Source organism: Portunus trituberculatus, chromosome 18 (assembly GCF_017591435.1).
Source record: "Portunus trituberculatus isolate SZX2019 chromosome 18, ASM1759143v1, whole genome shotgun sequence".
Classification (NCBI taxonomy): Eukaryota; Metazoa; Arthropoda; class Malacostraca; order Decapoda; family Portunidae; genus Portunus; species Portunus trituberculatus.
Window position 1 is genome coordinate 17,177,713 of NC_059272.1, and position 23,642 is coordinate 17,201,354.

The 23,642-nt window shown below is 39.4% G+C and overlaps 1 protein-coding gene across 3 annotated transcripts; it reads right to left on the bottom strand.

The window, feature by feature from the left end:
* Positions 1-3,238: 3,238 nt before the first annotated feature.
* Positions 3,239-12,756, bottom strand: LOC123505733 (protein Star-like). 3 transcript variants are annotated; one of them, XM_045257387.1, is made up of 6 exons: positions 12,548-12,756; positions 10,321-10,474; positions 9,880-10,046; positions 9,265-9,459; positions 8,903-9,112; positions 3,239-4,544 (listed from the first exon to the last, which is right to left on the bottom strand). In XM_045257387.1, the coding sequence occupies exons 2-6, from the start codon at positions 10,466-10,468 to the stop codon at positions 4,395-4,397; spliced, it is 870 nt and encodes a 289-aa protein (XP_045113322.1). In that variant the 5' UTR covers positions 10,469-10,474; positions 12,548-12,756; the 3' UTR covers positions 3,239-4,394. The 3 variants fall into 3 exon arrangements, with proteins under 3 accessions (XP_045113322.1, XP_045113320.1, XP_045113321.1); XM_045257385.1 differs by lacking the exon at positions 12,548-12,756 and adding an exon at positions 12,000-12,394; XM_045257386.1 differs by lacking the exon at positions 12,548-12,756 and adding an exon at positions 11,392-11,411.
* Positions 12,757-23,642: the final 10,886 nt, after the last annotated feature.

Consider the following 23,642-nt stretch of genomic DNA (forward strand, 5'->3'; position numbering starts at 1 on the left):
GTGTGTTTCACTGTTTGATCTGTTTGATCTGCTGCAGTCTCTGACAAGACAGCCAGACGTTACCCTACGGAACGAGCTCAGAGCTCATTATTTCCGATCTTCGGATAGGCCTGAGACCAGGCACACACCACGCACCGGGACAACAAGGTCACAACTCCTCGATTTACATCCCGTACCTACTCACTGCTAGGTGAACAGGGGCTACACGTGAAAGGAGACACACCCAAATATCTCCACCCGGCCGGGGAATCGAACCCCGGTCCTCTGGCTTGTGAAGCCAGCGCTCTAACCACTGAGCTACCGGGTGGGTGGGTGTGTGTGTGTGTGTGTGTGTGTGTGTGTGTGTGTGTGTGTGTGTGTGTGTGTGTGTGTGTGTGTGTGTGTGTGTGTGTGTGTGTGTGCATGCCATTTGCAGTTCTGCACTGTGACCAGGATGGAATATTTGTCCCAGCTGGCTGACCATTCCTGTCTAGAAATGTGTCCCAGTCTACCAAACACTGAAGTATTACATACTTAAACAAATCAATGCATGGACAGTAACACTTGCCTCAACAATATAAACTTGCATAAATGAGTTACCATTATCATTAAAAGCAGATATGAACTGCTATTGTATAAGCCTATTAAATACCCTCAATTTGGAAAACAGGAATTGAGTATATCTTTTTTCATCTATCAATACAATAATGTACATAATGAGATAATACCAATTTTTGGAGGAACAATATACAGAGGACGGAGAGAACAAGTGGTTATTTTGGCCTAGCACATCAGTCTAAGCTTGTAAGCCTAAAATTTTGCTTAGGTATCTGAGTTTTACACAATTTAACTCATATTGGTCTGGAGGCAAGATATACTCATATTTCCAGATATATTTACCGGGATATTATATAGCTTACACTAATCTGTGAATTGCACAATTTTATTTAAAGCTATTCAAGCCATTATCTCTCTCTCTCTCTCTCTCTCTCTCTCTCTCTCTCTCTCTCTCTCTCTCTCTCTCTCTCTCTCTCTAAATTGGCATGTTTATTGCACGCTTCAAGGTATATGATATTCCTGCATTTACAAACTGTTTGGCTTCACCATAACTTTGGTTTTTAGGAATATTTGGCTGTGCTTTACCAGTTTTTGTTGATATAATTTATCTATATCACAGCAAAAAATCTAACGATACAATATTCTTATCCTTATTTCAAAGTCTATCTCTCTGGGAACCCCCGCTAAGGAGACTAGCCACTTCTAAAAATCTCACAATATTAATGTCTCTGTATGCATTCCTTCCATACACTAGCAAAACATTCCATCACAAATCATCCCATTGAAAGAAGTCTCCCTTATACATGATCTTATTTCATCTTGTTTTCAAACATTTGTGTCAAACATTTTCACTCACTGGTTCTACAATTTTTGCTTATATAAAAACAACACCAATATGTCCTTCCAATAAGATTGAAGGACATATACACACAATATATATACATTTGAAATGCAATTTCATTATGTCAATTCTATGTAAAGTACATATGTGTAGCTGACTGCAACAAGAGGCCAACTTCTACATCATAGTCCATAGAAATGACAGTACACTATAATGATTAATGAATGTTAGCTGCACACACAATGGGGATGCAAACCCATTAATGTATTTTTCTTTTTTTCTAAGATATATGGGAAATTACACAATAGAATATACTCCAGTTAATGATGGCCGGCCCCTTATCACTGCTAGCTACTGACATGTTGTAGATTTTTTAAACATTGTCATGAAAATGATGTGAAAGATGCACATGCCACTACCTATTCACTCAAGTGAGACTGTTTGGTCCAGATTCAAAAAAAGGAAAAATGTTTTGACCTCTTGTCTAATTTCATGTAAAGTAAATAATGACAATTACAATGATGATAGTGATGAACAATGATGACAAACATGATCATGATGATGGCAATAATGATGACATACAACAGGTCTGTGATTTTATCATACCATATTTCATAAAAGTTATATTTCAATAACACTTCATGTATTCATATATATATATATATATATATATATATATATATATATATATATATATATATATATATATATATATATATATATATATATATATATATATATATATATATATATATACAGGTATTTCTTGATCTATGCAAATTCAGATTATGAAATTCTGAAATAACACAAGGTAAAAAACCTAGTCATTTTTTGTTCAAATTATGTGAATTATTTAAAATAAGGCAATGTCAAGATGGTTTGCTATTGTGGCAAATCTCAAGAATCATGAGATTCTGTGAGATGTTTGTTTGGGCCACCATACTGTCATCACAGCTGATTGCAGCACATAGGTGTTTCACCTTCAGAACAGCTAGTGATGCATGATAAATGTCTTCAGGAAGGTCGGTATGTGCCATCTTGCTGTCAGCTAGATGCCATTACTTAAGTAATGATGATTCTTTGTTTATTCCAGCTGAGAGGTGCACAGAAGTATTTTATAAAAATACATGCTGCAGGGAACATAGGGTGCATGCCCAGTCGTTCTCTCAGATGCAGACCTTCCACGAACAGATTAATCTATTTTACATTGATTCCAATGGAGAAAATGGTTTTGGTTCATATATATATATATATATATATATATATATATATATATATATATATATATATATATATATATATATATATATATATACAGTGGAAACTCTTAACAGTGTACAGTTTAGTTCAGTAATCATGTTTACTTTAAGCAATTTTCACATTACACAATCCCTTTAGGAAGTTATCCCTCGCATAAATCAAGAAATCCCAGTAGTGTGTATAGTATATATATATATATATATATATATATATATATATATATATATATATATATATATATATATATATATATATATCAATAACACTTATGTATATTTCAATAACACTATATATATATATATATATATATATATATATATATATATATATATATATATATATATATATATATATATATATATATATATATATATATATATATATATATATATATATATAGACACACACACACACACACACACACACACACACACACACACACACACACACACACACACACACACACACAAACACACATTACTTTCAACTGGGACTGTTTTATCTTGAATTCATCAATGCTTTGACTGGAACAATGAACTTGTTTCCTCAAACCAAATAAATTAATATTACATGTCTCTGAGATAAAAAGAAAAAAACATGCTAAGTTCTAATGGTTGTTTTCCTTAAATACAAGTACATTACCAATTAGCCGAATATATCTCAAAACACCTGAATATAGTGAGACTTGAACTGCAGTAATTACTTGTGACACTGTAACCCTGAACTCAATTTATAGTGACTCAGATAGCCAAAGAACATGTGATGCATACCAACATAACTAAAGCAACCACAAGTTTCTAATATAGTTATGCAGAAATATAAAAAATAATAATTAAATATGATTTGTGAGTGTGTACTCTGTGTGTGGATTGTAAGAGTCAGGTACACTGTGACACTTCATAAAGAGGTGTGAGATGTGATAACAAGTGAGTGGGTTGTGACTGCACGAGTTGTGACTACCTGGGTGGATTGTGACTGTCTATGCCATGTCTGCAGGTTGTGGCTACCCTATGCAACACTGTTACATTGAGATAGTTGAGCTACAGGAGTAATGGTATCAAGTAATCCAATGTCCTCTACAGCAGGCTCAGTCTGAACTTGAAGCCAAACATCTTACATAGATACTGTCAGTGGAGATGAATTTCTCTAAATTTATACCTGCATAATATACCTGCTTATGCATAAAAAAACATTACAGCTCTGACTTTTTATGCATGTTGCAAATTACTGCAGTGCAAATTATAAATACAAATCTCAACCATGATAGTTTCCTGGAAGGATTTTTTTTCTAAATTTTGTAAAATTTATTTGACTTTTAATGTACCTTAATATTCTCTGAGATATTTCAGTTGCAAGATTTTTCCTAAACCAAAAATCAAAGTCAAGGAAATTAAAGAGCTATTGAACACATTCAAATTATAAAAATATTTCAGTTCATGATCATGTGAACTTCAGGACTTTGTCTCTTACATTGTCTCAGTAGAGAAAACCAGTCCACTGGCTTAATATATAACACAAAAAAATTAAAAAGAGCATATTAGAAAACAAATATGCTTACTGACTTTCAAATAAGACAGTACACTACATAAGTACAGATAAAAATGTAGGAAAACAGCGTGACCTAATAATAACAAAAGCAATCAGCACCTTCATTCATATATCATCAACCCTCCAGCTGTATTGATACCTCCTTGACACTTCTCATTAATAACAGCACTGACATACAAAAATTATAAGCAGTTTATTACTGTATGGCTTATTGCAAAGTATTCTTAACAAAGATAAAATCATTTGCCAGCCAGTTGTAGTGACGCACCTCAGAGTGCACAAAGTAACCCTTACCCTTCATGTAGTCTTCAATGGCATCCTTCCCCTCAGGGTCATGGATGAATTCCACTGATAGTGTCTGAGAAAGCATAACATGAATACACATTACAAAAAATAGGTATATGTAAAAATTTACTGGGGGTGGGTGGTCCAATTTGGAAGTCTGATTATCCAATCAATCGGACTTGCATTTTAATCAGAGAATCTAATCAAACTAACCCCCGCCAAACAAACTGGATAATCACAACAAAATCGCTGAAAATATAAAGTGACTTGTGATTAATCCAAGTAAATGTCATCTTTGTTTTTACACAATAGCAGTTTCTTAATAAATTTTTCTATATTTCTATATTTTGTGTTATTTTGTATACTATGTACTGTATGTAGTTCAACTTTTTTTATATTATATATTAGGTAATTAAAACCAAATGTTTACTTTCTATCTTAAAAGCTTAGTTTCTTTCCATTAGTTATAAATTACTTATTTAGAGTATAAAAACATTAAATTCCCTTTAGAAACATAGAAAATCCCTTTAAATACATTGAATCACTTAAAAATATTGAATCACTTTTAAAAAATCTAATCAAATCATATAATTGGATAATCGGTAATTTGACTTAGAGTTTTGGCACCTGAATCAGATAATCGAATCAGAGTTGATGAGCTAATGAATTGATAATTGCTAATCAGACTTCAATTTTTTTCAAATTGTGCCCAACTCTGAAATTTACAACACATGACAGTTTCTTAAAAATAAATATGTATTAGGGCATATAGTGCTTTATATTGCAGAGATGCAAGAGTATGAAAAACAAATGTAAAATAGTATAAATGACTCACCACAAGCCACACTGGTATGTCTTTTTCGTTTTTTTCCCTCCCCTTATGTTATGGTCTATAGCAGTGGTTCTCAACCTAGGGGTCGCGACCCCTCGGGGGGTCGCGAGATGCTTTTGGGGGGTCACGAGATGATGTTAAAAAAAAAAAATAGTATTATGGTCGACTTTTGTTTTAAGGCTGTCAAAAGGCTGTCAATTTATAAAGTACGGATTCACTAGTTTTACCATTAATGAGAAGCAGCACCCCCAGTGTGTTCTGTGCTCAGAAGTGCTTGCACATGAAAGCTTAAAGCCTGTGAAAATGAAAAGACATTTGCAAACCAAGCATCCATCTCATGCTGATAAACCAATAGAATTTTTCCGCCGAAAGGAGGGAGAGCTGCAGGATCAAAAGCAAGCATTAACTCGGCAAACCACAATCTCTACCAAAGCTCAGATGGCATCATATGAGGTAGCATACCTAATTGCACAGTCCAAACAGCCACATACCATTGGGGAAACCCTCATGAAGCCTGGCGCAGTGACTATGAGTCGGATTATGCATGGTGATAAAATAGCCCGTGAGCTTGAAACAGTCCCGCTGTCTAACGACACTATTACTCGACGTATTAATGACATTGCAAATGACATTAAGTGTCAGCTGATTGACAGGGTTAAGGGAAGCAAGTATGCTCTGCAGCTAGATGAGTCGACAGACATATCAAATTCTGCACAACTACTGGTATTCATCAGATACAGTTTTGCTGGAAAACTTCAAGAAGACATGCTTTTTTGCACTGTACTGGACGGAACCTGCACAGGTAGTGACATATTCACAAAGCTGGACACCAAAATACGAGAGGAGGGCTTGTGTTGGGACCAGTGTGTTGGTGTGTGCACAGACGGTGCCGGGGCAATGTTGGGTAAAAGGAAAGGACTTAAGGCAAGAGTTTTACAAGTGGCACCTCACATAAATTTTACACATTGTATTATTCACAGGGAAGCTCTTGCGAGCAAAGCACTCAATCCAGAGTTAAGTAGTGTTCTTCAGACTGCGATTAAAATAGTAAACTACATCAAAACACGTCCCATAAACGCCAGGCTGTTCTCCACACTCTGCAATGAGATGGGCTCGGAGCATGAAGCACTGTTGTTCCACACAGAAGTCAGGTGGCTGTCCCGGGCAAAGTTCTCAACCGCTTGTACGAGCTGCGAGATGAGGTGCGCCTGTTCCTGATTGAGTCTGAGTCCCAACTTGCTGACCATCTGACTGACCCTGACTGGTTAGCAAATCTAGCATATTTGTCTTGTATATTCGAAAGACTTAATCTGCTGAATTTATCACTACAAGGCCCAAACACAAACATCTTGGTTCTTTCTGACAAAATTGATGCATTCACAAGGAAACTGGAACGATGGGCTGTGCGAGTTGATGGGGGCAGTGTTGAAATGTTTCCTGAGCTTGAGGAATTTATGGAGGAGAATGAACTAAGTGTCGATAACGTGAAGGTAATGATCACGACTCACCTCCGAGGTCTTGTGGCCCACTTCAAGAAGTACTTCCCAAAGGAGACAGCCCCACAACGATATGACTGGATACGACAACCATTCACTGCTACAGGGGATCACTTATCATCCGACATGGAGGATGAACTGCTGGAGCTGTCCAGTGATCGCACCTTACAGACATCGTTTGGCTCAACCACACTGGATGAGTTCTGGATTTCAGTTGCAAATGAATATCCAGTATTATCCAAGGCTGCAATGGATGTACTAATTCCTTTTGGATCAACCTATTTATGTGAAAAGACTTTTTCGGCACTGACATATATTAAAACAAATACCGATCACGACTCTGGGTGGAGGATGATCTCCGAGTTGCCATCTCTGGCATCAAACCCAGGATGGAGTTACTGTGTTCAAAAAAGCAGGCCCAAGTATCTCACTAACTGGGGTTAGTTATCATGATAAACTTAGGCCTGTGTAAATACTATTTTTCACTGTGGAATATGGATATTATTAGCTAATCACTACTAGTGGAGCCCCATAGTAGGGCCTAAATATTGACCATTGTCTTTAAACTTTCATGAATATTGTACTTTAATTGTAACACCACGTTAGTAATTATTTCGCAAGAAATTCATACAATTCTTTCAAATCCAGAAAATAATTATCTCAGACAGAATGTCTTAAATATTTCCAATATATTAATTTCCAAACCAAAGAGGTATGAAATATCTCTGAGTCTACCAGATTTTTGTGTGGGTGTATTGTCTCATATGAGAATTATACATCATCAGCTGATTTTAGGTTTCAGCAGATTTGTAATATCAGCAGATTAAGGAAATACTGTAATTATTTTGTAATTATTTTAAGGCTGAATATTTAAATTTTGGTATAAAGTTATCAGTAATTTTATTTGATTGTGGTTTACAAACACAGACATAATTCATACTAACTGCAGTAGCTTTTTCAACAAAAGTATTATTATAATTTCATACTTATTTTTGTCTCTTGAAGCAGTTAGTAAAGTTGTTAGTGGCTGTACGAATTTAACATTAATTCTATAAAATATACCGTATTGCTTTGCATATTTTGTCTCAAAAGATTGTATTTTTCTTATTCATATATATATGTAATATAGAAAAATTAAACATGCAATTTCATAATCTTATTCTTTTTATAGTGATTCTATAGTAACATTTCATGATGTCTAGCTGTAGCTCGCATATTCCAAAACCTTATTCTCATTTCAGTTAATGTAAAACCAAAAAAGTAATAAATGTGTATTTTAAATATTTTTTTTATCTTATTTGTTGCTATTATGTTGTTATGATCCGGGGCATAGGCATGTACTCTGTGTGTGTGTGTGTGTGTGTGTGTGTGTGTGTGTGTGTGTGTGTGTGTGTGTGTGTCAGAAGCACTTCGGGGGAAGGCGGGGGTCACGAGTCTCTACCAATATTGTCTGGGGGGTCGCGGGCCAAAAAGGTTGAGAACCACTGGTCTATAGCACCTGAAGAGTATATGTGGGAAGCACTCTTCAACTTCTGCCCATTAGTGGCGCAGGCAATTTTATTTATAGTGGTACCCATATCACCACCCAAGCACATCTTTGGTGTAATCACCTAGAACCTGGGTATCATGGTGACATGTAGGTAACTTTAAACCACTTGACAAATGGCATAGCTTCAAAGCGGAATGTGGTGGGATTTGAACCTACGTGTGGATCCCACGCTCACCATCTTATCCACTATGCCACCGCCTCCCTAAATTAGTATATAGTGTATACAAGCACAATGAAATCTGAAATGTATGATATTTAAGGAGAGGAAATGTAACATGTTACAAAAATCAATGTAAGTACTATTATCGATAAATTCTGATGCCTGGCCTTGTCTGACTTTAAGAATGAAAACTGATTTGTATTTTGGAGATGAAGCACAGACACAGAGACATAGAAAAGCAGCTGGTATTCAGTTGAGAAGTTTTTCCACATAAAGCAATTTTATTATCAAATTATTCTGCCAATATGGATTTCAGTATCTGAATCCTTCCTATGAAAATTGGCAAACAAGATTAACAAAACAGTAACTCTAACATGAAGGTGGCCTCCCTTACCTTAATATCAACTTTTTCCCATGGAATGGTTCTGAGTACATCAAATTCAGCCCCTTCCACATCCAGGCTGAAGTAATCCACAGTAGTGACATTAAGGGCAGCCAAGTAAGAAGCAAATGGGAAGCACTGAACCTCCACCACCGTCCTTGAATCTGTCCCACCAAAGGCATCCACAATGTGTCCCTGGTTGTCTTGTTGCTGGAACATCACCTACAGACAGATGGTGTTGGCAAAATAATTATGTTGATGTGTTTGGCATGTTTACTTCATTTCACAATCCAATCATAATCCTTCTACTATTATATGGAATAATGCATGAACTTAAGAATAATACATTTCTCAAGAGTTAAACAAACACACACCATTGTGGGATGAGATGTTGGAGCCAGACAGGTGGGAGACATATAGGCTTTCCTGTGTTTGCTGACCATTTTTTCATAATTCTTCGGATCAGCTTCAATCAGGAGTCCTTTCCAGCCTCTCTCTCGCTCAAAGAAAAGTGTATTGGAGCGCAGCTCTCCATCAAGGGCACCACACTCAACATAGAACCCATTGTGCTGGAAAGTGTATGAATGTGGTAATATGTCAACCCCAAAGTAATAAATATACTTTTTCATGTAACATTACAATGTTTCAATACACACTTATGAAAATTTCTTTTTAATATTTTGAAGTGCCAAATAATCTGCTTTGGCACACTGGTACTTTCTCAAAAGGTGATACTAAATGACTATGCTACAATTATTTCCTACTGACCCTTAAGGTGCTTTCCACCAAAGTACCATAACTTGAGAAATCTTGTCTGTAGCAAAACTCAGATATATCAGGTGAAGCTGTATAGTACTTAGTTTGTTCATAAAATAAAGAACTTGCAAGTATCTTATACAGAAATAACAGAATCAGACAGCTACGGAAATCCTTTAACAACCAGAGTTTTCTAAGATTTCAGACCACCAATGTTTATTGGATGAAATCACCTTTCCTTTAAGAAGGAAATCAATCCTTTGAGCCTGGCCCATGGATGGGTTCTCCTCATCTGGCTGAGAGAGGTTGTATGGCAAGGGTGATGGAGAGACTAGAAAATGCTGCTTCAATGCCCGCACCACCAGGGGATCATCTGCCTTCACATTTTCTTTGTTGAAATCTTAAAAGTAATAACAGGTTACTTAATACTGTAGCAACTGAGAGAGAGAGAGAGAGAGAGAGAGAGAGAGAGAGAGAGAGAGAGAGAGAGAGAGAGAGAGAGAGAGAGAGAGAGAGAGAGAGAGAGAGAGCCCACAGACAGACTGTATATGTTTAAGAAGCATAGATAATATACCAATATATATCTATATATATATATTCAAATTGCTTTTCAAATTAATATTCAAAAAACATCAGGCAGGGAACAAAAAATAACAAGCAACAATCAAACCCACCTTCAATAAATGTCTTTTTAAGTGGAGGTGAACGAGGAACTGGGTGCAGAAATGCATTGAGGGAAAAGGATTCTGAATGGAAGGCAGCCATAAAGAGGACAAAAAGAAATGCCACTCCTAGATACAGTAGTACACGAATCCGCACCATTTTAACCTACGGGGAGAAATATAATATGGTATAGCTAACATGAGAGTCTACCAACCCCTTTCCACCTTACATATTTACATATAAGATAAAGCACTTTGTTAAGATTTAGTCTGCTCAACTGGCAAGTCATTTATTTCAGCAAAAATATAATGATTTTGATGAAAAAATTAGTATTAATTCAAACCTTAAAGGTAGTGGAACATAATCTACAGGAAATTTTCCTTATCATCCAAGTATTATTACAGGTTCCAAGGTTCATATCTTTTTCTTATGACTGATGGTCAGTTTATATAACAGGCTTTATGTAGACTGACTGCTGAGCTCAGCGACAATTCCTAACTACCATACAATAATCTTATCAATAGCAGTTCCTCATCCAGCAGCCACATTAAGAACACATGGTGATGAACACTCCATGTGCAATATGTTTGTGATGGTTTTGTTTTTGAATCATGCATGGTTCTATTATACACAGTGACATGATATCTCTCGCACTGCATCCCAGATTCTAAGTTCATGCTAATAAAGTTCAATTTAAGAGATATAATGTATATGTTAGTATACTGGTTTCCAGTATGGAATGACATATGCTCTCTTGTATCTCTTTAATTCAGCCAATGGGAATTGTTTTAACATAGTACTCTCTGCATGTTTGGGGAGTTTTATTAGATAGGGTGGAATCAAAAGCTTTTCATCTCATCAACTCCCCACCTCTAACTAACTGTCTTCAGCCTCTTTCTCACCACCGAAAAGTTGCATCCCTTTCTATCTTTTATCGCTATTTTCATGCTAACTGTTCTACTGATCTTGCTAACTGCCTCCCTTCCTCCTGCAGCCTCGCTGCACAAGGCTTTCTTCTTCTCATCACTATTCTGTCCAACTCTCTAATGCAAGAGTTAACCAGTACTCTCAATCATTCACACCTTTCACTGGTAAACTCTGGAACTCCCTCCCTGCATCTGTATTTCCAACTTCCTACGACTTGTCTTCTTTTAAGAGGGAGATATCGAGGCATTTGCTCCCTAATTTTGGCTGACACTTTTCCTCTCTGTAGAGAGCCAGCACTCAAGTGGGCCTTTTTTTATCTTTTCTTTTTTTTATTTGTCCTTGGCTGGCCCTCTTCCCTACAGAAAAAAAATAATAATAATATATTAGAGCATCATTTACTTCATGTCAATATGTCAATTATTTTTTACCAATCACCAAGTGTTGACATGACAATGGTACTCAGCTTCATAATGGCAGAAAAGTGTAGTGGGCGTAAATTAAAAAAAAAAGAAAAAGAAAAAGGAATCCCGTCAGAACCGATACTGGGGTTAGTATCTAAAGATACAAGAAGATATGAATGTTATTAGGGTTAAAGTCTATTGTAGAAGGTTCCAGAAAATTGCTGGTAAGGAGCTGGATTAAGTGTAGAATCACAAACATCAACAGAGAAGAATGCCTGCATCTAACATTTTGCCACTGGTTATGGCTAAGAGATCATAATACCCAAGGGAGACCTGAAAAGGCTTATAGAGGATAGACATACCTTCTTGCTTATCTAGGAATGAAAGTATTTAGGAGACTCTTTAATGTGGTCCACAAGGGTTTGCTCATATTCTATCTGGGTTGTGATTTTGTAAGTTCGATTTTGGTAGTTTTTAACATTAAAACCAGTGAAGAATCCGTCAATCAGTCATTCAGTCAGTCAGTTTATCTATCTGTCTCATACATACAAAATAAACATGTCAATAAATCAAGCAACAGTCAGTAATGGAGAAGTGAGGCATAACATATTCCATTATTTGTTACTATGCCCACACGACTGTGTAAATCACTCGCATTCCAGTATGAACGCATATATGTGTATTCGAATCCAATTTAGATAATCACAGCACTCAATCAAAATGTAAAAGAATCGCATCCCGCCTTACAAACTACCCAGACCACTTCCGCTGCAAGGGTTCACTCCCAACTACCCATCCTCCTAAGAATTCCACCACACACCAAACACTTGCAACACTTACGTGACCGTAGATATACCATTCATGCATCACATCAGCTAAATTCAAGGGCCTAGGTGAAGAGGAAACTTACCTTAATTGAGAATTTAGTGCAAGACACGCCTCTCAGCCAAGCATTTGTTTGTTTACAGATTGTGTGTGTTGGTCTCTTGCCGGGGACTGTGCAGTGTGCATTGTGGCACTGGCACTGCTCGTCTGAGGAACCTTACGTGGTCACCGCCAAGCTATAGGGTCTTCTGGGTATTGTGGTTAGGGCTCCTCTGGGCACTGACTGTAATAGCCTCCTTTGGGAACAATTGTGGGAGGTTTTTCCTCCGTTTGGGAATTTGACGTGCCCGTGCATGTTTGCCAACACATGTTAAATAATAGTGCTTTTTATTCATTAACTTATATACTTAAGTGTGAGTTATTCCTAGTTGATGAACCGTGGTGACGTATAAACTAGCGGCATAATTGCTAATAAATTTGATATAGTATCCCTTCCCTCCCCGTTCTCTCTCTCTCTCTCTCTCTCTCTCTCTCGGCTTTTTGTAACTCATAACATAACATAACATAACATAAATAATAGGATAACAAAGGGCCACCAGGGCCCATCTAGGTTATCCTGTATCAGTCGCACAGCGACCTCGTCATCAGTACTTAAAGATACACTTACAAGTACACAATACATTATATACTAATTCTAAATATTTGGCCCATTAACAGGGGTAAGTCCTGCAGCGAACTCCTCTACAATCTGTGATCATGTCTTGTTTAACTATAGTAAATTTCTTATAAAAACTATCATGCAGCGCTATACATAATTATAAATCTAATAAATTTAAGTGCTTATCTAATCTGTTTTTAAACATTGTCAAACTAGTGCTATTTACAACCCTCTGGCAATGCATTCCAGAAGTCTACCACCCTATGACTAAAGAAATATTTTCTTATATCTAACCTGCAGCCTTGCTTTCTAATCTTCCTGCCATGATTTCTAGTCCTACTTCCCTCCTCTAAGGTAAATAAAGATCTCGCATCTATGTAGTTTGTATCTGAGAACATTTTAAATAACTCTATCATATCCCCTCTTATACATCTCTCAAATGAAAACATGTTTAATTCCTTTAATCTAACTCATAATATATCCTTATCTCCTCGGTTAATAAGGTGGTAGGTGGCTGGAATAAAAATATCAAAACTCACTCATGACACGGGAGGTGTAAGTCGTAGGGTTCGTTAATCTTGATAAGACGATCCCCCAAAAAAACTTAGTTATGAAATCCAAATGCCGATCGCTACCTGAAACACTCGAGATATCAAAGATAAGAAAGTTCATGGCTGGGAATAATTCGTTATGCAATACAAAACATTAACACAGAACCTGCCACGTGTAGGTGATATGTATGATTGATTGATACATTTATTGTTGAATTAATAAATAATTACAACAAAGGAGGAGGATGGGCCTTGCCACCCACCCCCTGGGCAAAGACTTAAGGTTAAAGTATCACAAAAATAACTCTGGACAGTATATACAACAAGAATACAAGTATTTAAATAAATAAATACACATATTGCACACCTTATTGCCTAAAACATCCTACAGTCTGGGAACAAACTGAGGATATTCCCTGCAAGACTGCAAGATGAGTATATCCCTGAGGGTGGTAGTCTAGGAGATGGTCAATGAGGCTGTACAAGTCATGCTGACCTTGTGGCCTAAATTTATCAATGAGAGGACATTCCATGATATAGTGACGCAGAGCGTGTCCCCTTGGTGCAGCACACAGCACACAGCACACACCAGAAGCACTGACTTCCCAAAAATATTTGTAGCCTAATCTGAGCCTCATTGCCACCCTGTCAGGTGATGCAGTGTGTCTCCCGTAGGTGTAGGCACAGCTCTGGGAGACACGTGCATAGTGAAGACTAATTCTACTGCCCCTATGGTAACAAAGCTCCAACTGATCACTAATGCTACTTTGTACAAAGTCCTTAATGCTACTCTTAACATAACCCAGAGTGTACTCAGTGCCAGGGTCCACTGTGTCATCTTGTAGGGCACACTGAGCAAGGTGGTCTGCTTTTTCATTTAACGGGATACCCACATGAGAGGGTATCCAGATGAAATGGACCGTGGCACCAGCACCTTCTAGGGCGTGGATGAGATCAAGACACTTATTAACTAGATCACAGTCCATGGGGGAGGTGGATTGAAGGGCATACAATGCAGCCTGACTGTCAATAAAGAAATATACATTCTTATGGAGAGGCGCCACAATGTGGAGCGCCTCCAGTACAGCATACAGTTCTGCTCTAGTGGAAGACATGGGTGCAGGGAGCCGCCTGGAAACCTCAGTGTCAGTGTAGAGACTGGCAGAGATGTAGTCACGGATGAACAGCCCACAACCAGACCTGCTGCCATTGACTGACCCATCACAATAAACATGAATAGCCTGAACGTGTGGGTACTTGGACAATTTAGTCATGAACATGTCTTGCAGCACATGAGGGAGCCAGTCCCTCTTGGGCTGATGCAGAGAGTGAATATCAACACTGACAAGGTGAGGGTTCCAGGTGGGTTGCAGCGGTGACATAACAACGTTAATACAAGCCTCGGCTACACCTACACTTGCCAGTACTCCCAAGATCTTCCTGAGGTATGGTGTTGTAGGAGTGCGAGGATCATGATACAGGGGGTCAGTGATCCCTTTAGAGAGTCAGAGCCCGTGCATAGCAGCCGACTATTTCCTGTACCCTACGCATAATACTCGGCAGGTGCAGTGCAGCTCTGAGGACTTCAATCCGTGCAGTCCTGGGGCATCCCAAGATTATCTGCATGGCTTCATTCTGTACAAGCTCCAGGGGACGGAGTTGGGTGGCACTAAACTGTATTAAAACAGGGGTGGCATAATCAATAAGGGACAGTATGACAGATACATAGAACATTCTTAGGACTGGAATGCCAGCCCCCAGGCCCCTGTTGGCTGGCAGATGAAGTGGTGCTAGCCGTGGCAGTGGCAGACAGAGGTCTCGAACATAGCGGACGGCTTGAAGAGACTTCCTGAAGCTCATCTGAACACCCAGGTACTTGTGAATATGAACTCTAGGGATGGGAATGTTATTTACAGTGGGCAGCCAAGAGACCTTCCCTTTAGCTTGAAATTTTGTTTTACATTCATTAATCACTAGTCCCATTTGGACACACAATGCTGCCAGTTGTGACAAAGCTAACTGGAGAATCCTGGGTATGGGGCATTGGAGGAGTATGTCATCAGCATAGATGAGGACCTGGGTGCCCTGCGGAAAGGAACAGCGCGCAATTTTGTCCATTAAAACATTGAAAAGCATTGGACTAAGGACTCCACCCTGTGGTGTTCCAAGCTCAAAAACTTCCTCAAAAGAGACTGCACCTTGAAATCAAACCTGTGCTGTTCTATTGTACAAATAGTCCCTGATCCATCCTAATAATCTACCTTTTACACCTTTGAGAATGAGTTCCTCCATAATAACATCCTTATTTATAAGACACTCAACAAAACAATGACTTGTAGAGTGACCTTTTAGGAAGCTAAGTATATTGCCAGAGAGTACATGGCCCACCTTGTGTATAAGCCTGTTCAATATTACCCGTTCCATCATCTTACACAGACAGCTGGTGAGAGAAATAGGGCGAAAGGTGCCATTACCTTTGGGTATTGGGATGACGATGGCTGTTTTCCAAGAGTGGGGAAGCTTGCCTGCCGTGAAAGACATGTTAAATAAATCCAAGATAGGGTTGTCTACCTTTACCTCCAGGAGAGCATTGAGGATATCATAGGTGATGCCATCCTTGCCAGGAGCTGTTGACTTGCCCAACTTGACTGCCGAGAGGAGTTCGTCATGCGTGATAGGCACACAGGTGTCGTCCAGCAGAGGAACACTGTGGCAAAGCAACTCCATCCTTCGTGGTCTTTGCTGATCAAGCGCCTCCTGGTGTTCCACAGGAAGGCCAGAGAAGGATGAGGCTTCCTTCCACTGCAAGATGAGTTCTCGTGCCCTGCCTGCAGAATCAGGGTCACACACCTGCCGTCTGGACTTACCCCGGACACTGTTGACATGGTGCCACACCTCCCGGAGGGACTGGGTCCTGAGCACCTTGTCCAGGAAGGAGACCCAGTACTTCTTCCTTTCCTGCTGCCGCAGATCCGTGAGATGTCGAGCCACGGTAACCATGGCATCCCGTGACTCTGTGTCTGCTGGGTTGAGCTGCCAACGTCTCTTGTAGGCAGCGAGCGTCTGTTGGCAGTTCAGAATGGCAGGGTCGGTAGCGTAAGTCCAGCGGCGTGGAGCATGGGCCCTTGCTCAAACCTTTGGAGTCGCGATGAATCCCTCGATGGTGTGCAGGAGTCTGTTGTACAGTGCCTCTGCATCAGCAAAGGAGCCCTTCACGGCAGCGTACCATGCCACCACATGGACGACGAGATCTGTCATCCTGGATGGTGGCACCATCAAGCGCTTCCTGGGCACTGCCGGGGCGGACTGCACCGGGAGGGTCGTCTCCAGGGCGAAGTGGTCGATCAGCAATGACCTGACAAGATAAGTTTGGGCAGTATACGTTGGCATATTGATGAGGGCTACATAATCAAGTCTATCTCCTTGAACATGTGTGGGTGTGTGGTTCCCAGTAAGTACAGCTGTACTGTGGTGTCAAGGAAAGCCTTCCAGTGCATACCATTGGCATTGATGGTGAGGTGGCTTCCTAATTCCTTATGCCTCGCATTAAAGTCACCCATGATAACACTTTGCTCTTCAAGAACATATTCTGGAAAATTTGCAATATTTACACAGACCCTTCCTAATATGCCACTAAAATCGTCTAATACGTACATAGTACCTAAAACTCAGTATTGAAGAAGTATAACTGCAACTTGTCGCTAGTGAGAGGAAGTTAGGGATGTTGACATATGTAATACGTAGGCAAGATCTAGCTTACAAATGAACCAAGAAAATGATAACGCTGAATGAAGAACTTAATTGTCAGTTGTCAGGTGCTAATTATAAATTAAGAGTACAGCTATAGTAATTATTTGCTATATGGCACTTTTTTTTTCAAGATGAAACAAATCACAAAAAATATGCTATAGTCTGGGGGCCGCCGTGGTACAGTGGAACCATGCGTGCTTTGGGGTCCGCGAGGTCTCCAAGCGCACGGGTTCGAATCCTGTCCACGGTCCGAGTGTAGGTTGGGCTTCCTTACTCGGGGCAATGGTTTTCTAGCGGGTGGGCTTTGAGATAGGAGGTACCACAAAAAAGTACCCCTTTTAGCCCATAAATTCCCGTGAAAAGCCCACATGGTATAAATAAAAAAAAAGATTAAAAAAAAAAAAGGAACATGTTAGGTTGCCATACGTCAGGGTTTTCGAAACATGTCCGAAATTGACTTGTTGAAATCTGCGTCCGGGGGGAATTTTTGAAAATTCTTCAAATGTCCAGAATTTCAGCTTCAATCAATAACTGTTTATAAAAATGTCATATTCATGTAGGTTGAAATGGTGGGAGAGAGGAAGGGGGAAGGCGCTTTATCGGTAGCAGCCAAGGAGGTTATATTAAAGAAGACGCCGCGCGCCTATCCCGCTGTACTAATAACAAAGAATATATATAAACATGTTATAGTATTTGCTAATGATGTGAAGTTAGTGAGCGGAGCCAAGGAATATACATGAGGCGAAGCTTATGAGGCGGTGGGCGGAGCTTACGATCGTTACACACAAAATATTGCCCTCTCCTCTGTTAAGCAATGGAAAATTGCTGCTTTTTTTCATTACTAGAGGATAACCAAGAAAGAACTGATGGTTTAACTTATGTAAACCACATTATAGTTTTCTAAATATGTCATGTAAACCGGCCTGTTATTAACGGTGTTAATGTGAATTAGCTGAATAGAGTGAGTTAGGGAGAGATCGTACATGATGACGTAACGTACAAACGCTCCTATGAGCTTATTTATGAAAATAGCGAAGTTTGTGACTAATCAGCCGAGAAAGAAAACGGAGGCGCACAGCTGACACCCGCCATTGATGCTCTACGCAGCGCGCTGTCATGACCAGGTTCGTTTTCTTGTTTTGTGCATGTGCCACTAATTTATGGCTTATAGTGCACATGAATATCCCAGGAGTGCGATGGTAAGGTATTCGATACCAAGATATGCCTGTATGTGATGATATGACAAAGATTAAATGAAAGTGCTACCGTAAGGAATGGCGTGGTGTTCGTTTACATTTTAATGGCATGTTGTGGTCTTATCGTACAGCTTGGATTTTAAATGTACGGAACATCCTCACGTAAACTGAGTGACTCATTTATCTTCCCTAACATTGAAGATGAAGGAGATATTGAGCTTAAACAGGTGAAAGGGATTTTGTTTACTCCAATGCCAGCACCCACCCCTAGATTGAAGCGATTCATCAGATTCCAGCACTCAGGCATCCTACAATGTTAAGTAGGCCTGCCTTCATGGCTTTGTAGGGTAGACCAGTCCTATATGGTACTTTTGTACTGCAGAAAAACATGTCAGTGGAATGAAAGATTGTTTAATTTTATTTTGATGATCCTCAGTGATTGAAAAAAAATCTTCAATTTACTGAATATCAATATTTATTACGTTGTCATCCTATAAGGATTAGAATGATGATTTCTTTTATTATGTTTAAGCAGTGTGATGTGTAGGATGACATGCTGTGATTCAAACAATTTGATACTGAATATTTTTGTACTTTTTATTTGTACAATATAGTTTGATGAATAACCTTCCACTTTGTGTTTCAACATGCAGTGTTTTGTAGGTACATATCTATGTTGCCAATCACTTTGAAATCATCATTAGAGCCCATGCAAAGGAATGGGAGGGCAAACTGGTGGTAATATATTTGTTTATATATATATATATATATATATATATATATATATATATATATATATATATATATATATATATATAAAATTCTGAGGGACCTACATGCCTGTACACCTGTGGACGATCTGTACACATTTTTTTTTTTTTCTTGCCTTATTTTCACCCATTAATGTTGTGATGCCAAAACTGTGCCATACACACAACATAGCCAAATGACTATATTTTATATTAATAACTTCAACTTTACGTAATTCACTGAAGTAGTTTTTTTTATGATTATTTAAAAAAAAATGTACGATCCGTCCCCAACTCACCCTACAATATTGAAAGAAATACAGTAGGATGTTTCTGGGAGAAATTATGGCAAAAAGATAACTTTTTCTCGTTTAATGCATGACACGGAACAAATAATGAAGTAAAATTTTATTGATTGATGCTTTTCCTACGCGCAATGACATGAAATCACACATCATTCTAAATAAAAGCTATAAAGAAAGAGAGAGAGAGAGAGAGTATTTGACATGTGCTAAGTAATTAATTGCTATACCAAGAAAAATCAACTTTCAGGCCAAATTTCACCTGATATACAGTTTATTTATCCTTCATTTAAATGCACATGTATAGGTATGTACATGTTTACATCTGCATGCACATGCATATTCACATGTGTACATGATCTTGTTCAGTCATATGTTTGACCCAAAGACAACTGCCCACCTCTTTTTACCCAAGTCCACCAAAGCTGGAAAACACTGTATTATCTCATTTGTATGTATGATTTGCTGTCTAAATCTTCGTGGTATAGTATGCCACGACTATTGCAAGTATAATAAGGTCACATATGGCAGACACCCTCGAAACATGGACATAAGACGGACAATAAGGAGCGTAACTCGGGCGTTCCCGTATGTGTTTTCAATGGGCGGTTGGCAGTGTTCTGGGTGTAAGTGAAGTAGAGGCAGAAGCAGACCAATAGTGCACTGGCTTCACTTTTCTTTTTTTTATTATTATTATTTTTTTTATATATATATACTTTGTGGGCTTTTCACGGGAATTTATGAGCTAAAGGAGATACTTTTTCGGGTAGTGTTATTCAACCTCCTTGGTAGCAGCTAGTTGCTTTGGGAGGAGAGGCTAAACTGAATTCCTGTAGGATTATCCCTTTAGATTGGTGGTGAGACTGAGCATGCGAGAGAAGCAACCCTTATCATCTGGGGGTGATGGAGGTACGCGGGAAAGCATTTTAAGCCCCCGAGAATTTTATTTATCTTGTTTAAAGTTAGCAATTTTGAGGGCATTTTAATCTCTCTCTCTCTCTCTCTCTCTCTCTCTCTCTCTCTCTCTCTCTCTCTCTCTCTCCCAGGTCTGTACCCTCCCACCAACACACACCCACACACACGTGAGTAGGTATGGGATGTAAATCGAGGAGTTGTGACCTTGTTGTCCCGGTGTGTGGTGTGTGCCTGGTCTCAGGCCTATCCGAAGATCGGAAATAATGAGCTCTGAGCTCGTTCCGTAGGGTAACGTCTGGCTGTCTCGTCAGAGACTGCAGCAGATCAAACAGTGAAACACACACACACACACACACACGTACACATGCCCCTTCCATACAACACAGCCAAATACATTAATATTACCTTATTTTCCATCACACGCTGCTAGCAATTTTATTTATCTATTTTAATAATTGATAGGAATGTAAAGCAAGTTATAATCCGTAATAAGATCGTGTTTAGCTATATTTTTTTTTTCGTTGAAATAACATTTTCTATAATTTAAAAATTTTCAATTAGCACCACTAGGATTGTCCTGGTATTTGATATAAGACTTAAAGAATATGAAAAACTTGACCCAAGTAACAATATTTTTAAAATTTTGTTTATTTTATTTTTTTTTTATTTATTTATTTTTTAATATTAATGGTACCAAAAGACTACAAAAATCTTTATATAGCTATGAATCTACATTTTCCTTATTTGGCTGGAAAGGAAAAAAAAAATCGTATTAAGAAAATGTAATATGATGCAGTGTTGCTTAGCTTTCCTTCTCGACATTTTAATGAATTTGTAATGCCATTACGGTTAGTCTGAAATACAGACGGTTTCGTTGGATTGATTGATTGATTAATAACTTTATTGTAGCAGTAAAATGTACACAACAAGGGAGGAGGTTGGGGCATACCAGCCTCCCCCAAAGCATGGGGCCAATTAATACATATTATAAGGTATCAGCCAGGAGGAGGAGCGTGGCCCTACCTCGGTGGTCCACCATCACCACTAATAAGGCCAGGTAGCAGCAGGCCATATGCCTCTATTATTTTCCCTAGCTGATACTCAATGTCCTCCATCCTCTTAAACACTATATTGATACAAGCCTGCATCTTCTCAGGCGTCATAAACTAGGCAGCCCGCAGAGGCGCAGAACAGCAGGAGGGAGACACTGTGCCCCATCCTGCAAAGCCACAACACCTATAGCATGGCCCGACACAACACCAGCGGCCTGCTTATCCTCCACATCTGTGCCCATGGGTTTGGAGACCAACTCCAGGGCTGCCACCTCAGAGGGGATGCAGACTGCGGAGGAGGGTGGTCTGGCACTGGCACGGACTGGCTGGGTCGAGGTTGATGGCAGGAGCTAGTTAGGGTGAAGGTTGGGCTGGGACAGGTACTGGCTGGCCTGAAAACCACTCTAGTAGAATGGGTAGGGGTGCTGTCATCCTGTGGCTCTTCTGAAGGGCCTGAGTCTTGCAGGGCAGGGACGGGAGTTGGCATTGTGTTCCCCCGAGCAATTGCAGCAGCACAGAGGAATCTTGGTGCCAGCCTGGATTTTCTCCAGGCAGCGGGAGGACTGATGGGTGCCAGCATAGTATCTGCATCTTGGAGCTGACACTTCCAGCTCTGGTGGCCAAAATGACAACATTTGCCACACGTCTGGTTCCGAGGTGTAGAGGCCAACATTGCAGCGGCCCAAGCCCAGGAGGTGAACCTTGCTGGGAACAGCCCCCTCCAGCAAGCCCATTAGCTGAGGATGGGGATTCATTGACAACACTCTTCTTGAGCCAAATGAAGCCCTCTGGGAGAACGATAAGGTTAACATTGATGCATGTGGCCATGCTATAAATGATAACCAACTGCTGTTTGGCCTCTCTGTCCTCTGGCACCAAGACCATGTCCAGGAAGCCTTTCCCCACCAACATTTCATAGGCCCTCTGCCTGGGCATTGACCTACAGTTCCAACGACAAGTGTTGCTTCAGCAGGATGAGGAACCAGTCATACAGTTGAGCCAAGGTCTTGCCGGAAAGTGTAAACAGCAATGGTAGGTCCATGGATGAGGCAATGAAGGGTGTGTGGAGGCTGGGCTGTTCATTTTCACCGTTGGAGATGTCATGTAGTGTAGTGGTTAGCACGCTCGACTCACAATCGAGAGGGCCAGGTTCGAGATCCGGAAAGCGGCAAGGCAAATGGGCAAGCCTCTTAATGTGTGGCCCCTGTTCACCTAGCATTAAATAGGTACGGGATGTAACTCGAGGGTTTGTGGCCTCGCTTTCCTGGTGTGTGTTGTGTGTGATGTGGTCTCAGTCCTACCCGAAGATCAGTCTATGAGCTCTGAGCTTGCTCCGTAATGGGGAAGACTGGCTGGGTGACCAGCGGGCGACCAAGGTGAATTACACACACACGAGTTGATGCTCCTAGCTTTCCCTTTGTCACATGATTGGCCTCATGTTGTGCATAAGTCTTTTTTCTTTGAACCTGAGTTGATATAGGTATCATTCTAGATTATTGTTTGTTTGTGGCTTTGTGACCTTGTTACTACAGCAAAGATTTTTTTTTTTCTTTTTTTTTTTCTTTATTGATTTACATGGTTTCCAATATTATATCTGATGTTAATGAAGATGTCCAGAATTTTGATAGTTAATATATAACAACATTAAACTAAGCACTAAGTCAATGTAAGTGCTTGGACACCATAGATGATGATAGTTCCAGGGGGAGAAGTGGGGAACATGCCACATCACAACTTTTCAGTAGTGTCTCCTGGATTGAGTTTCAAGTCTGTGATTCAGTGAGTTATGTGATAGGCACCCCCAAAAATTTTATTTTTTATTGAAAACTGAAATTGCAATATGAGCGGATCTGTGGGCAGTGAGTGCTTCAAGATAGTGATGGTTTCAAGAATCAATTCCCATGCAAGATACATGTAATTAATACATTACCCTCACAAAGATATTATGAAGGTACTATCAATGACTTTACAAGATAAGATATTATGAATGACTTCACAAGATAAAAT

What these genes read in the sequence shown, in the direction of transcription:
- LOC123505733 (XM_045257387.1), bottom strand. Translation starts at nt 10,468, where the DNA reads ATGGTGCGGATTCGTGTACTACTGTATCTAGGAGTGGCATTTCTTTTT. An exon ending in ATTTCCTTCTTAAAGGAAAG is followed by an intron (nt 9,460 to 9,879) that starts GTGATTTCATCC and finishes TACACTTTCCAG; the next exon opens with CACAATGGGTTCTATGTTGA. An exon ending in GGGAAAAAGTTGATATTAAG is followed by an intron (nt 4,545 to 8,902) that starts GTAAGGGAGGCC and finishes ATGCTTTCTCAG; the next exon opens with ACACTATCAGTGGAATTCAT.